The following is a 16,006-nucleotide window of genomic DNA, read 5'->3' as shown; positions in this document are numbered from 1 at the left end:
GTGGGGAGACTGAGTAGAAAACACAAGTTCTATTATGTTTACCTAACTAAGATGTAGAACAATAAAAAGAAAGTTGGGAGAACTTTTGATGCAGCTAAGAAGTTTGAGTTGGGTGGAATCTGAAAAAAAAGCTGCATTATCAGTGATAATTTTAAGTTGAGCTGACTTCTCTTTACAGTGAGGGAGTGAATACTTTTTCATGGCTCTGCCTCTGGGTCATAACAGCAAATAACTTAATTCCAGGTGGATAATGCAGGTAACACTGCACTGTTACAACAGGATCTTGTTGTAGTACAGTGTTATTTAACCAAGATAGCAAAGACTCAGTACGTTGGCATAATGTAAGCAAATCACATTGGGTCAATGCTGTTTTGGCCGGCAGGCCTACATTGGCCTGACATTGGTTGGCAACCAGTGTTAGACAGTGGGCTTACACTGGCCTGACATAGGCTGGAGAAAATCCCTCAGTGGGAGTAATACTGTAGCATTTACCACTATGAAAGAGGACATACAACTTACATACAAGTCGCTGTGCTTTGTCAAACGGCTGCAGTCGGCCTCAGCCACGCCATACAGAAAAAAGCAAGGCTTTAGGCAAACAGCTAGCTCTAGCATTAGCTCAGGTCTGCACTCTCTCGCTTTCGAGCTCCGACTGACAGTTTTTTCCTGTTGTACAGGCATAAAAAGAGAACAACTGCAGTAGAAAAAATAAGTAGAATAAACATGTAGAACATTTCTCGAACATGCTAGAATACTATTTATTCAAAGTGGGCAATATGGTAAAAATATATCGCAGTGCTTCAAGAAATTTTCACGATACATGATATTTATTTTGTCAGACATCTGATCAGTTGAAACAGGGAAAAAAGAACCTGTATTGCTAGATTTAAAAAAAATACAATCAAAACTGTGAACACGATTTTGTTTATTATTTTGCACACCAAATCCAGTTAAACAGGACTCATTTTGGTCTATCTATAATGAAATATGCAATTGGTCAGTGGTCTACAAGTACGATAACCAGATGACACAAATTTGTTTATCGTGACAAAATTTATCACAATAACTATGGATTGTCTTATTGCCCAGCCCTACGATTTATAGCAGCTTTACCTGCTTTTGAAAACCAGACAATGGGAAAAACGTAAAATCCATTACATACTTGAGTATATTTGACATTACAGCCTCAAACACAACATCATTTTACTATTATTGCCAAGGTTTTATCTGTTATGTTTGTATTTACTCTAAATTGTCATAAATTGAGCTACTTCCATGCTAACTGGACATGCATTATCCACCTGGAAGTATGGTCATCCTTTATGTTTACGAACACAATGATTTGATGTACATCACTGTTGTCGGAAGAAAACCACGTATCTCCAAAATGGTAACTTTACAGGAGAAGGAAAAAACTACTTGACTGAATGTAAGTCAAGGGAACCAGACTTTTCTCCAAGTCGTTTTGGGTCATTTCTTTTGGTCCATTCATCATGAAATTTACACACAATGTAAAGAGTAACAGGCGTTTTCAAATTATGTCAAAAACTGAAAAAAACTGACAAAAAAATGGAGATATAAGGTTTTCTTCCGACAACAGCCATATGAAGAAAGAAAACCCCTCAATTACACAATAGCCTTTTATTTTTTTAACATTACATTACACTTGGTTAAATAAATAAACAGCACAGTGACCAATTCAATTTCACACATGCATTAAAAAAGTGCTGAACAGGGTATAGAAATTATGATAGCTGTAGAAAAAACTGTACTACATTACGTGTTCAAGAAGTATAGATTAAAAAATATAAAACACTTGCATATACAGGCTGCCCTTTAGAAAATCAATACACAATAACAAAGCTTAAACATTTAAACAAGGCATGTGACACTGTCATCAGGTGACACGTCTTCATTTATTATTTAGAGACTCCAAAAAGATCTGAGACACTTTCACACTCCTGTTCTCACACAAAGTATAATGCTGTGTCAGCGCTGAGGTCCTCAGGGGCCACGCAGTTTTACTATAACTGCACTGGAACTATGATTCATTCAGGCTTTCGCTGTGTCAATGTGAGCTGTAGGTTCTCTGTTAATCAGTCTTATCTCTTCCCCCCATTTGAGTTTAGTTATTTCTCGTGTAGATGACGTCTATTACTCATTCCCTGGAAACGTCATGGTCATGAAATGGACGTTCTGTCACCGTTCACTTTCATGTTGGCTCACAAAGGTTCTTTGGGATCCGTCTACTGGGTGAGCTGTTTGTGGACCTGATAAAAACAAGAAGAAGATCATGTCACTTCTGCTGGCCATATTTCTGACACATGAAACACAATACAATATTAGAATAAATGCAAATAAACATAAATAAACTGTTGGCCATTAAAACTTCAACACCAAGAAAGATATCAAAGTGATATACACTGATCAGGCATAACATTATGACCACCTCCTTGTTTCTGTGCTCATTGTCCATTTTATCAGCTCCACTTACTAAATAGGTGCACTTTGTAGTTCTACAGTTACAGACTGTAGTCCATTGTTTCTCTGCATACTTGGTTAGCCCCCTTTTACCCTGTTCTTCAGTGGTCAGGACCCCCATGGACCCCCACAGAGCAGGTACTATTTGGGTGGTGGATCATTCTCAGTAACACTGATGTGGTGGTGGTGTGTTAGTGTGTGCTGTGCTGGTATGAGTGGATCAGGCACAGAAGTGCTGCTGGAGTTTTTAAACACTGTGTCCACTCACTGTCCACTCTATTAGACACTCCTACCTTGTTGGTCCACCTTGTAGATGTAAAGTCAGAGACGATAGCTCATCTGCTGCTGCACAGTTTGTGTTGGTCATCCTCTAGTCCTTCATCAGTGGTCACAGGACGCTGCCCACAGGACGCCGTTGGTTGGATATTTTTGGTTGGTGGACTATTCTCAGTCCAGCAGTGACACTGAGGTGTTTAAAAACACAGCACCGCTGTGTCTGATCCACTCAGACCAGCACAACACACACGAACACACCACCACCACATCAGTGTTACTGCAGTGCTGAGAATGATCCACCACCCAAATAGTACCTGCTCTGTGAGGGTCCATGGGGGTACTGACCACTGAAGAACAGGGTAAAAGGGGGCTAACAAAGTATGCAGAGCTTGGTGGTTTTCTAGGAACTGTAAGACGTTTCGTGCCACATGTGGTCAAGCATTGTCCTGCTGGAATATGGCACCAATGAACCTCTGTAGATAAGGAACCACCTCAGGCTCCAACACCATTGTGATGTATTGCTGGATGGTCAAGGTACCAGCAATATGATTGACAGATGCGATAGAGCTGCCTTATTAGCCTTTCACTGTGGTGTCTCTATACACAGATTTGTCCATCATGGTCCAGGAAACTGACGCTGGTCTGAAAATACAATACAATGCCAGCAATCCTTCCACTGGCAACATTCTTGGCACCACTGCTGTCGCAGATGCCTGCATTGGTCCAGCTAAAGGAGAACCCTACGCTGGACACTTGTGACATTTTAAACATCTGGTATTACATAAACTGTTTTGGCTGTATTGATCTAAAAAAACAATGATGTGGTGGGTCCACCAGCCCACTGAGGAACACACACATCAACACCACACAAGGGTTAAAGTATCGTCCACTGCACACTGATCTCTCTTTAAGCCTTTTAATGACCTTTAGACACCTCACCTCTCTTTCTCACACTTTATCATTCTTTTATTTCTTCTTTCTTTCATTACCACACCTCCATTATTCATCACTTTTATTTCATCACTTCTCTTTCTTCATCGCTTCTACTTTCCCACTCATGATCTTTATAATTAAAGCAGTTGACATCAACACTGTTTTGAACTTTAAGCTCTCTGAACTTCACTCTACAGATGCCTTCTTTTCCTGTAATTCCTTCCTCTCTTTGACTTCTTTCCTTCATATCTTTATTTTTTCTATAATTCCTTCCTTGCTTTTTTAATCTTTCCTCCATTTCTTTCTCATTCCTTAGAAATATTATTTTATGGTATCCTCATGTTACCCCCAAACCAATGAATGCTTACTGCACAGATAAAACACTTTACATTGTTTTCTTTACATTATTTCCATATAATTTTCTCAGATGCCTAAATATATCATTATAATCAAATAATTACTTTTGTTTATATAATTATATGCCTAAGAAATCAAACATGAGGGCCTTTTAACAACTATAGTATCACTTTTTATTCAACGTTTACATTTCCAACATTAAGCAGACGCTTTTATCTGGAGTGACTTTTAATTTAGTCATATTACAGACGCAGGTGAATGCAGTGTTAAGAGTCTTGACCAAGACTGTAGTGGGTATAGCGCAGTGTTCTTGCTCAGGGAAGGCAACCGAGACACCCCAGTGTTACCCACTACACTATACAAACCACATTAACAAAACTCACTTTAACAAATTTCACAACTTACTGGTGTAAAGTTTAAACAGTAACTAACTGTCCATGATTGATAAAACTATTACACTACATATCATTATTATACTACAAATTAGAGCATCAGATCAAACACCAGCATTATTATGCAGTGAATATGACTGTTTTCTGACCTGTCGGAAGCCGTGAGTAGGGGGCTGTGGGTTGGTCAGTACTGAGGGCTTTTTTCTGGACATTGTAGGCGATCTTTGCTTCAGGTGGCCCGCAGGTGGTGCCTCCTGGGTAACGGCAGTGTTTAAAGATGTGCAGTAAGGTTCTGAGCAGCTACTCACACACACACACTCTCCTGAAGATTCAGGACTGTCTGCAGAGAGAGAGAGAGAGAGAGAGAGAGAGAGAGAGAGAGAGAGAGAGAGAGAGAGAGATGCACATTAAAGGGGAATTCCACTCATTTTTAAAAAATCTGTATAATTCAGTGGTTGAGATGTAAACAAAGTCATTCAGAGTTGTTTGGTGTGAAATGGTTCTTTGTAGAGAAACGTAGTGACTGTGATTTCTTTACAGTAGTGGTGATAGGAACCAGGGGTCACCATGTCTACAACACAAACATAGGTATTTTGTTTACTATCCAAAATCACCAGTGAACCCACACATGTCCTCTGAGTTTTTATATGTAATGTTGATGATGGTAAAATAACAGTAAATCTAAAGTTTTCTTAGAGGACTTTTTTACTTACAACATTCCACCATGAATGGATTTCAAAAATACGTTTTAGGCCAAAACGTCTCAAAACTATCGTAAAACAATATCTCAGGCATCAGACAGTGCATTCATAACCATTTCATGTAATGTCTTTCTGTGAGGAGCTTTTAGAGTCATTAAACTCTTCAGACGTCTGGTTCCCATCATCACCACTGTGAACGATTCTGACTCAGTAAATTTCTCTAGAACAGAGCGTTTCACATCAAATCACACTGAATGAATTCATTTACATCTTAACCATTTTATTAAGTTCAGTGTTATCTTTGTGTATAAAGAAGTTAAATGTTTTAATGAAGACGTTAAACACACCGGTCAGATGGCACTGGCTCTGATGGTCATCTCCACTCAGGGTTTCAGAAGTTAAGTATAATCTGTGGTTGCTGCCATGAACCTGGTTTCCATGGAAACTGCTGGGTGACAAGGAGCCTCGTCCAGAAGAGGAAGACGACTGGCTGCCTGAGGTCGATGCATTGCTGCCAGAGCTGATGGATTCAGGCCTGGGCAGGGCCACGTCTTTTTGATGGCTGGATACCACATTCGGTGTGTTTAGCAATCCTTCGATTTCTGTAAAAGAGGCATTTAGTTAATAGTTGATGACCAGTCAGCATTTTTCATAACCCTTCGATTTCTGTGAGAATGTAAATTGCTTTTTTTTTATACATTCTTTTAAATATTCATAACATAATGTGGGTGTGGCTTAAAGGGGAATTCCATTTTGAAAAAATTGTACATAATTAAATGGTTAAGACATAAATAAATTCATTCAAAGTGGTTTGGTGTCAAATTCTCCATTCTAGAGAAACATACAGAGTCCGAGTTGCTCACAGTGGTGGTGATAGGTACCAGACGTCTCAAAAGTTTTGCGAACTGACTTGTTGCAATGGTGGCATCCTATTGCAGTACCACGTTCAAATTCAGTGAGCTCTTTAGAACAACCAGTTCTTTCACAAATGTTTGTAAAGGCAGACTGCATGGCTACGTGCTTTATTTTAATCACCTGTAGCAACTGGACTGAAAGGAACACCTGAATTCAAAGATTAAGAGGAATGTCCCAATACTTTTGTCCATATAGTGTAAGTAAACTCAGAAGACTTCACTGGTGGTTTTGGATAGTAAATGAAATGGTAATATTTGTGTTGTAGACATCATGACCCCTGGTTCCCAACACCACCACTGTAAAGAAATCTAAGTCAGTAAGTTTCTCAACAATTAACTATTTCACACCAAACCACTTGGAATGACTTTGTTACATTTCAACCATTGAATTATTTTGAAACATTCTGAAACATTTTGGGACATTTTGAAACATTGGTGGAATTCCCCTTTAAATGCTGGAAGTGAGTATATTCACTTACTGCAATGAACTGCAGACTAATCAGGAAGTGATGACATTCAGGAATATGCATATGAGAGGTACTTTAGACAGCCAATCAGCAGTCTAGTTTTTGGAGCAAGCATGCTTATTGGCTCATACACGCTGATAGAACTGACTACTTAGGCACTGAAAGCTGGTTTTGAAAAACAGGGAATTTTTGATACTTGGCATTACTGAAGTAATTCAGTCTGAATCACAAAAGTACTGAATTTAAAAAAAAACTGACCCGAGTTAAGGGAGCGGTCAGCTGACATGTATAGATGGATAAATAAGTACATTTTAAAGGCTTTATCTATGTTTAAAAGTCCTGTTAAAAATGTGGCATGTGGCTGATTGTTACCTCTTCCTGGCAAAAAACAGGTGACGGCTCTGTTGTGAATGGCTCCCTCGCTGGACTGGATGTCCACATAGGCTTTACTGCCCACTCCCATGAACACACGCTCCTGTCTCCGCAACTCTGTACAAAATCAAATGCCAGTCTTACAGACACTGAAACGGAAATTGACTTCCATCCTGTGATGTTTAAGGTAAGGTTTCAAAACCATCTACAGCAAAATTCAGCATTCGATCACAGACTATGACATTAGCAAGAGCACAAGCCCTGTGACGGGGATGTCATTGACTGGGGCGTTAACCCACCAACCAATCTTCATTCTGCTCTAAGGCCACTACTTTTTAAAACAAAAAAGTGAAACTAAACTCTGTGCAGGGTGCTACTGCTTGCTGCTGCACCTGATACTAAAGACTACATCAGTTTGGGTGGCATCACTTTGATCTGGCTGCAATTTAGGGATCTGCTGTATGCTGTGAGATATGAATCAGCAGACAGATCTTCTAAATAAGTAGAGCTTTGTTCATTTGCTGGAAATGTGGCTCTCCTGTTGATGTGTGGCTCCTCTAGGTAGATCTACAGCATCATTTATCACATCATTTTTTGCATTTATCTGCAACAAAAATCGATTTATGTTATTGAAATTTGGTTCCAGACTTTGGAACTCACCTCTGTTCTTCAGGGCTTGTTCCCACAGTATCTGCTCCAGGTCTGCAGTCCAGGCCTGTTTGATGTCCCGCCTCTCAGCCTGAAGGATGTAGGTGTCCTGTGCTCTCCTCCTTCTGAACCAAATCTCAAAGCACAGGCCACTGTCCCCACAGCTGTGGGTCAGGCCTATATCACATGTCTGTGTTTCAAATCAAACAAATGAGCAAACATCAGCAGGGAACCCATTAGGGCTTTTAATATATATATGTATATATATATATATATATATATATATATATATATAAAATCATAATAAATGTTGCATTTAAACTCTGGGTTGCAAACAAAAAGGGCTACATTGATGAAAGGGCCAATGGAAAATCAGGATTTTTTTCTGCTGTATCTAGTTAGATTGAGCCAAGGACTTCAGGAGCTGAACAGAAGGCCTTACTCATTAGATTAGCTACCAGCGTAACTAGGAAGTGTCAGTAAGTGAATATGACTGAACATAAGGTTTCAGTCAGTTGTTAGAAATGGAAAACAGTGGCAGCAGCTCTATGTCAGGAGTCTTTACTGAGACTGTAAAACTGTTACAAGGTAAAATATAGGTCTGTTTCAAGCTTTAAATGAAATCTATTAAATGTCTTTCAGATCTTTGTGTTTAATTCAAATGTCTGTGTTGAATCTAAAGCAGCCAAAAAAGGTTCATGTGCACTAGCAAGAGCATAGTGCTAACATACAACGAGAAATCCCATAGTGGTGCTAGCAGAAATTAGCCTTGTTGTAGTTTTGACTTTTCTGGCCAGAAGTAAAGGCCCAGCTCTAATAGCCATGCCAGATATGTGAGGGAATAAAATGAAGGAAAAATGGATGTGCACATGCGCCCAGAAGATTGTGAAACAAATGACTGCTAATCTGTGGTAGGCAGACATTCATAGGGGATTTATTAATAAAACTTCTCTAATTGTGATCTATTGTGTGTTTTATTATTATTGCACTTTATTTGTGTTTACTCAGTGTGTTTAAATCTAGCTCACAATGTTCAGAAGCTACAGAAACGCACCTTGAAAGACTGTTTGTAGACATATACGTCATCTCCACGGAGGGTTTTCTTCGCCTTGGTGAAGAGAATGAGGTCCTGAAACAGGAACACTCGACGCAAAGCTCTTTTCTTACGGAACATCACACAAAACCCGTCCTGCCGAATTAACTGGCCTTGCTCCTTTAAGTTCACCTGAACAGAGAAAGGAGGAGAATTAACTTATCAGAGTCGGCTCAACATAATACTGCTGACTACTTTGGCTTAAACGGTTGCATAGTGTTGTCTAAAACTGATACCATTGAGTATATGGATGTTACCAATAGAATGCTGAATTCTTTCTAAGCCATTCAATGATTAAACCCATGGGAAAATCTGATATATGGCAATATATACATTGATCAGGCATAACATTAAGACCACCTCCTTGTTTCTATGCTCACTGTCCATTTTATCAGCTCCACTTACTATATAGGTGCACTTTGTAGTTCTACAATTACAGACTGTAGTCCATCTGTTTCTCTGCATACTATGCACCCCCCATAGTTCATAAGGACCTTTTCTGGTTGAAAGGAGTATAGATGTATAGACCACACCCTCTCAGACTAAAACATTCAATCAAGTAGATTAGAAACTGGAATTTCTACTTCCAACTAAAAAACATGAGGAAACGACATGGAATTTCAGAGTATTTGAACGTATCAGACTCACATCACAGTCTCGGATGGCGTCCATGGTGAGCAGGTCGTTGCCATGGCGTAGCTGAAAGCGGATGACCTCTGCAGCGGCCTGTATCTCCTGGCGCTCTGAAACCTGCTGCGGTCCACACTCCCCCAGCATCTCCTGCAGCAGCAGGCTGTACTTACTGATCCTCTGCACAGGCTTCAGCAGATACGAGGACAAATCCATACTGTCCCTCAGCTCCAGCTGCTTACACTGCATGGAGAAGACCAGGAGGGGAGAAGAGCTACTTTATCTGGTCTTATTCTGTACATCTGTGGTCCTAGTGGGATGTTTTGGTCATTGCTTTAGGACAAATAGTGGGTTTTATTAATATTTGAATGAAAATAATAGAGCATGTTAGCATCGAGGAAACACCAAACCACAGAGTGAGTAATTATATACAGTGCATTTCCAACTGATTCACTTAAACTCTTCAATTCGCCTCTCATGAGCGTGTAAACCATGATTTTACTCCACTTCAGTCCGACTTACACACTATAATCATGTAACTGCTAGCGATTAGCGTTCTTATCAGCCAGTCATCACTGTTAAATTATATCTGCCTGATAAATGAATTCATGCCCAAGGGAGAAAGAGATAACAGATTAGTACAGACAGATTAGTACAGATTTCTATGTAGGGTTATTTTAGGTATGTGTGTACAGTCTTATGCAAAAGTTTAGGCACCCTTGGTGAAATGATATATCCTGTTGGTTTTCTAAGTGTAATTAAGTGAACACATCCTTTACAGAGAACACATTTCAGCACATTGTAATGCACTGTTACTGTCTGTTTGCTAAAATTAATGTAGTGGAAAAATAATAAAGCATAAAATGTGGCCTGTGCAAAAGTCACGGCACATTTTATATGTTATGCTGTATTTTTTTATCTGTTCAGCTCAGCAAATAAATAGAAATTGTGCAATAAATTTGCTGAAAAACGGCATTTCTACCTTTGTTCCACACACAAAACATAGGTAATTTGGCTTTTGCATGCAACTGTATGAGTGTGTGTGGGCAGCACGGTGGTGCAGTGGGTAGCTCTGTCGCCTCACAGCAAGAAGGTTCCTCCGGGTGCACCGGTTTTTTCCCACAGTCCAAAAACATGCAGTCAGGCCAACTGGACACTCTAAATTGCCCCTCGGTGTGAGTGTGTGTGCGTGAATGTATATGTCTGTGTGTCCGCTCTGCGATGGACTGGCAACCTGCCCAGGGTGTTTCCTGCCTTCCGCCCAATGACTGCTGGAATAGGCTCCAGCTTCCCCAGCCTCCCCACAAGGCTAAGCGGCTTAAAATAATGTGTATGACTCTGTGTAACGAAGCCATTTCTGGCCAATATGTCCCCACCTTGAAGAACTTGTGCTGCTGGATCAGAGCATCTGATTGGGGCTTGTTCTTGCTGTAAAGAGCATATAGTCCAAAACTCTCTCTCTGCATAGAAAAGAGTGAACCAAGAACAACATAACTTTAGTGTACAAGCATGTTAAAGGTCAAGTTCTCTTCAGCTCTCACTGTGCTTATCAAACCATTACATTAGATTGGTGCCAAATGGACAAAGTTTAAATAATGTATTGCTCTTGCCAAAAAACAGTTAATTACTGACTTTTATATGGATATGGCAAAAAAAAAGCCATAAAAACCTATCCACTTTCAAACGATTAAAATAATTCATTGTGATTAATTGCATTCTTTTGTGTAATCATAGAGGAGACGTGCTGCAATATCATGTTCAGCATTACTGCACAGAACATGCAGCAGGGCTGTAACAGAGATGCTTATTGGCGACGTGGAAGAGGCCGCGAATAACTCACATGTCTGAGGAAGCAGCGGCCCACCCTTAGCGGCTCTGTCCGGCACGCCTCCAGTTCCTGCAGAAAGTACTGGCGATGGAAGTCATACAGTTTCTCCAGGTTCCCAAAGATCCTTCCACGTTGGCCTCTCAGGTCTGGAGGAATGTCTGGCCTGGCCAGCAGGGGGACGTAATGAGTCAGGATGTAACCCAGAGAGCGCACGTAGTCCAGTTCCGTCAACAACAGCTCCTCCATGATACGCTGCAACTTTCTGCCAGAGAGAACCGGAGTTTAGCATGTACTGTTCCACACATACAGGAGAAAATGATTACAGATGGATGGTTATTGACCCCTTACTCAGTTATAAAGTTGTTATAAAGTTCTATAAATTATACAGTCATAACTATGAAGGTAATTTGTTATGCAAGAATTGAAATGTGGGGCCACATAACACTCTCTACTAACATTATAGTCTACAGCTATGTTCGGAATAGCTCCAGAGTTCCTCTTCTTCTTGCTTGTTAAGCTCGCCCAAAGTTTGTTTTTCTGTAGCAGTAGCAAGAGGAACTTTGGCATAGCGGGGCTAACAGTTGATCAGAGGAGACTGGATGCCACTCTTGGCCAGGTTCGATGAGCAATTCCACAAAAATATGCTAAGAAAAAGGTGTTTGTGTATTATCAATGTATAAAACATCAGTTATCAAGTACCGATGTTTTGTCGCTCAGCTGAAGCTATAAAAACAAAGCAAAGCTCTATAAAATCTCTGATGTGCGTGCATGTAAGCGGGTTTGGGTTTCAAATTTAGCAGTACCAACTGGGCTGGATTGGGTCTCAAAGTTTCATGTATGCATCGAGTTTGAGTTCTAACATAAGCAAGAAATCTAAAAAATGACAGGCCCATTAAATGCAAAGTAAATGTGATATGGTTCTACTTTATGTGAAGTCTGCAGTACCTGTTTGACATCAGTGTTAGCTTTTAAGCAGAAAGAAAGACAAAGAAGAAGTGATACAAATCAGCAGGACTAGTAATAAGCTTACATTTAATGCTTACATGCCTTCCTGTGCGGTCATTAAACTACTGAAATATAGCTACAGCAACATTTAGCATTATAAAATTACTACTGTAACACTGTTTTATTTCCAACTTTTATTTATTATTATCATCATTTTAACTATTATTTTCATAACTGTTTTATATGCATAATTTACTGAACCTAAAAAGGTAATTATCTAAACCATTACATCACCTCAAACATCTAGTGTAGAGACACTATATGTTCAAAAGTGTGCAGATGACCTTTCTAGTTTGTGGACTTTAAGTGGGGTGCTGCTTAAGAGCCAGACCTAAGAAGCCAGCGCTGGGACCTGACCTAGCTAAAGCTCTTGTGGCTGAATGCCATCAAATTCTTACAGCAATGTTCCAACATCTAGTCTAAAGCCCAGAAGAATAGAGGCTGGTAGTAAGGCAAATGGGGCCAAACTCCCTATTAGCCCCTTAACATTCCAGGTTTATTTCATACAAAGGCTTACTATTCAGTACCTACAGGGACTTCAATGCAGACTAATGAAACTATTCTTAGGTTATAGACGTGTGTAATAAAACTTTGGGCCAGCTGGCCTTTGAATTTGGAAGTATTGGACCAGCATGAGTCCGTATATTTCTGTACATATAGTGTATATTTGTCCTATCAACTCTATTTAATGTACATGAACTGATATAATTATGTTACAGTGTCATGTCTTACATAGTGTTGCTAGCAGTGCCAGCACCAGTCAAAGCTCCGTCACTGTCCCAGTTCACAGCCTCCTCTGAGTGGAAGATATGCCCATGGAGCCCTGCTTCAATGTACGATTTCTCTGGGTAGAAACTGTCAGGATGGGAGCGCTGATAATCCTGAGTAGCCTGTAGAGCTCTGCAAGAGGGCTGGATCTGGGGGCAGGTGGGCACTGTAGTCTGGGTTCCAGGCAAGGTAGGATCTGGCATCTGAGATTCAGAGGCATGTGCTGGGACCTGGGGTTCACCACCGGTTGATGATAGGGTTTGGGATTTGGGGGAGCTGGAGGCTGAAGCTAAGTCCTCACTAATGTACCTCCTTGAGTTGTGCTGCCAGGGGAACCACCGGCAACCAACTGTGCTTGAGCCTTCAATTGGTTTTTGCCTGCGATCATGGGAAGTGCTTCTGGGTGCGTTTTTGATGTAGTCGGTAGGATCCTGGTCTGCAGCCGGAGCCAGTCTGGACCCTTTGCGACCTTTCCGGGATTGCCTGAAATTGATATTGAAGCAGCTCACCGTGCCGTGGATGCTGTCTCGGTCTCGGCAGAGCTTGACCTCAGAGTGATCTAGTGGGTTCCTGCGCAACTCAACCTGTGGAAGAGGCACTGAAGTTTCGTCAAATGAAACTTCAGCATTGGTTGTTTCTATTCCATCACTATTCCAACCATGTGGTGCAGAGGGATGCTGGGCTTGCTCCAGATCCTGGAGGCACTGCTCCAGTTGCCGGCTGACTTCCTGACACTTTACCCAAGCCATGTTCCACACTTGTATTGCTCTGGAGATCTGCAGAGAGCAGGCCTGGGCTTTTGCTTCCTGAAAACATTCAGGGGAGAACTCACTCATTTTCTCATGGCATCTCTGAAGGATTGTCTGTTTTTCCTGCTGTGTCATGCACTGCAGTCGTTCCTGCTCCAGCTGTTGTGAGCATTCCTCTGCCACTTCAGTTGCCTGTGAATATAAAAATGAAATGTATCACACAAAAACTAACAAATATCAACATAAGGCACAAATGTAATTCCTTCAATTGATGAAAATCCAACAGAGCAAAAGGAAAGGAAGACCAGCTTACCCTCTCACAGAAGTGGCACAGATTTACCATGGCCTCTAGTTCATCACAACACTGTTCTGCTCGAGACAAGAAGTCCGACAAACTGGATTTGAAGGTGGATACCATAGTGTGGAACGCTTCCGTCTCAGGGTAGTTTGGTCCCTGGATGCTTTCTGCTTCAGTTACTAACATCATTGCCTGAAGCTTTTGTTCCTGCAATACAGTGAAACATGAATGCCTCAGGAATGAACCATTCTAGAGTTGTTCCATCTATAATCCAAATGTGCACATGTGCATCCTTCAATATAAAAATTTACATCAGTGCTTACATTAGCTTCAGAGAGGAATGTGGTAAAGCTTTGGAGAGTCTCTTGAAGTCTCCCGCTAGATTCCTCCACAGACTCCAGCAGTCGTCTTTCCCCCTCCATGTCAAACCGTTCCCTTATCTGGAGAGAGCAGATAAATGTTCTAAACCTAGGGTCCACAGTCCTGTTCCTGGAGAAGTAACTTCAGCTTGAGATGTTTTAGAGTTTAGATATGATCCTATCGAACACACTTGATCCAGAAACTCAAAGTCTTCAAAACTGGACAGATTTTTACTAAATGCTCTAAGCTAGGGGTGTTAAATGTACGTCCCGCAGGCCAGGACAACTGTCTCTAAGCCCTACTTTTTCCGACAAGTGAATGAAAAACTCTGGTAAAACTTTTCAGGAGAAACCCTGTGAGATTGCTGATGGTGGTAAGAGACATGAAAACGTGTAACTGCTAACACCCACTTTACCGGTCATCTTTTATTTTGGGGTGGCCAGTAGGCTAGTGGTGGGTGAGATGAGCCAACAACCAAAAGGTTGTCGGTTAATATCCCAAGACTGAGCGGGTATTCCTGATTGCAAGGCATTTAACAGGTAGCACCACCCTGCTGGTGACACTGTGGTGCTCCCAGAATCAGCATAGTTAAGAAGCAAAATGACAAATTTCCCTTGTAGCAATAATATTTCAAAAGCCTGCACTCACAGCTCAGAGTCAAAACTAGCAACAAGCAGCTCTAAGATTAGCCAGACTTCATCTAAGGTTATAGTTTCATATATTATGATAATGATGGTTAAGGGAAAATGACTCTAGTTCTATTGGTGCCTATCAATGTTTGGTGTTATTATTATGTCCAATATGGCAGACACACATTTAGTCTATTCTTATACTTCTAACAAAAGAAAAAACATTGTATATGTTGATACACTTGGCAAAAAGTGACTATATTGTCAATACAAAGAATCAATACTAAATCACTGTTCGTCAACTCAGTCACCAATTCCACTACTGTCTATGTTATATTCAGTATAACAGAATGTGTTGAATATGTTCAATAAAAAATGACAGAATATCTGTTTCAGTCTCCAGATCAGTGGCTCTCACTTTGTACCTTGTTAAACCTTGATTCCATCTCCCTGAGCTGCAGGAGAAAGTTAAGGTGTTGCAATGACATATTGGACCTCCTTGCCAGCACATGGACCTGTTCCTCTACTTGGTTATACAGGTCCTCCACGGTATCCATGACCACACTAGGAGAGAGTGTCACAGGCTTTCTGTTGAATATATTCAGTATCTTTAAAGCCATGTTAAAAAGTGACAGTTACTTATGGGGAATGTTCTGGAATGACCACAAACAGCACAGATGAAGATCACAATGGATGAGTGATTGTGGCTTTTGTTGGTGCATTCTGGACCAAAACAAAGTACAAATCTCAACACTTCAGCACTTTTTATGTTTGGACTATTTTCATTACTTCATAACAACAGCTTTAGATGTTCGTCATTAAAGCCTGATCTCACATTTTTTGTATTTAAATGCTTTTTATTGAGTGTTTTTTTTAAAACAAGAAAACTGCCTGTTTTATCTTTCATGGCCGTCTTTGTGGAGAGGTGTGAACTGTTCTCTCAGCAGGGGGTTGCCACCCTCCCCTTTCACCCCTCATTGTTAGCTATCAGCTCAACACAGATTCATCACATCTCACGCCCAGAGAGACAACAGTGTTCCAGTTAATCTGAGTTAATGATAGAAATAGAAATTATATATTTCGTTCATCTTCTAAGCTGCTTATC

At 40.6% G+C, this 16,006-nt stretch overlaps 1 protein-coding gene across 1 annotated transcript in view; it reads right to left on the bottom strand.

Annotated features, from left to right (window-relative positions):
- Window positions 1-1,708: 1,708 nt before the first annotated feature.
- Window positions 1,709-16,006, bottom strand: part of si:dkey-65j6.2 (pleckstrin homology domain-containing family G member 4B) — a 35,988-nt gene continuing 21,690 nt past the window's right edge. The window contains exons 11-23 of the mRNA XM_036592154.1: window positions 15,327-15,465; window positions 14,236-14,352; window positions 13,928-14,119; window positions 12,830-13,806; window positions 11,105-11,354; window positions 10,641-10,724; window positions 9,283-9,507; window positions 8,596-8,766; window positions 7,554-7,731; window positions 6,894-7,010; window positions 5,488-5,742; window positions 4,589-4,779; window positions 1,709-2,270 (exon numbers count right to left, since the gene is read on the bottom strand). Coding sequence (XP_036448047.1) covers window positions 2,247-2,270; window positions 4,589-4,779; window positions 5,488-5,742; window positions 6,894-7,010; window positions 7,554-7,731; window positions 8,596-8,766; window positions 9,283-9,507; window positions 10,641-10,724; window positions 11,105-11,354; window positions 12,830-13,806; window positions 13,928-14,119; window positions 14,236-14,352; window positions 15,327-15,465 — 2,920 coding nt within the window. The 3' untranslated portion in view covers window positions 1,709-2,246. The remainder of the gene's footprint in view (window positions 2,271-4,588; window positions 4,780-5,487; window positions 5,743-6,893; window positions 7,011-7,553; window positions 7,732-8,595; window positions 8,767-9,282; window positions 9,508-10,640; window positions 10,725-11,104; window positions 11,355-12,829; window positions 13,807-13,927; window positions 14,120-14,235; window positions 14,353-15,326; window positions 15,466-16,006) is intronic.

The sequence above is a fragment of the Colossoma macropomum genome, unplaced genomic scaffold, assembly GCF_904425465.1.
Source record: "Colossoma macropomum unplaced genomic scaffold, Colossoma_macropomum, whole genome shotgun sequence".
Taxonomy (NCBI): Eukaryota; Metazoa; Chordata; class Actinopteri; order Characiformes; family Serrasalmidae; genus Colossoma; species Colossoma macropomum.
This window is presented reverse-complemented; position numbering and strand designations above follow the sequence as displayed.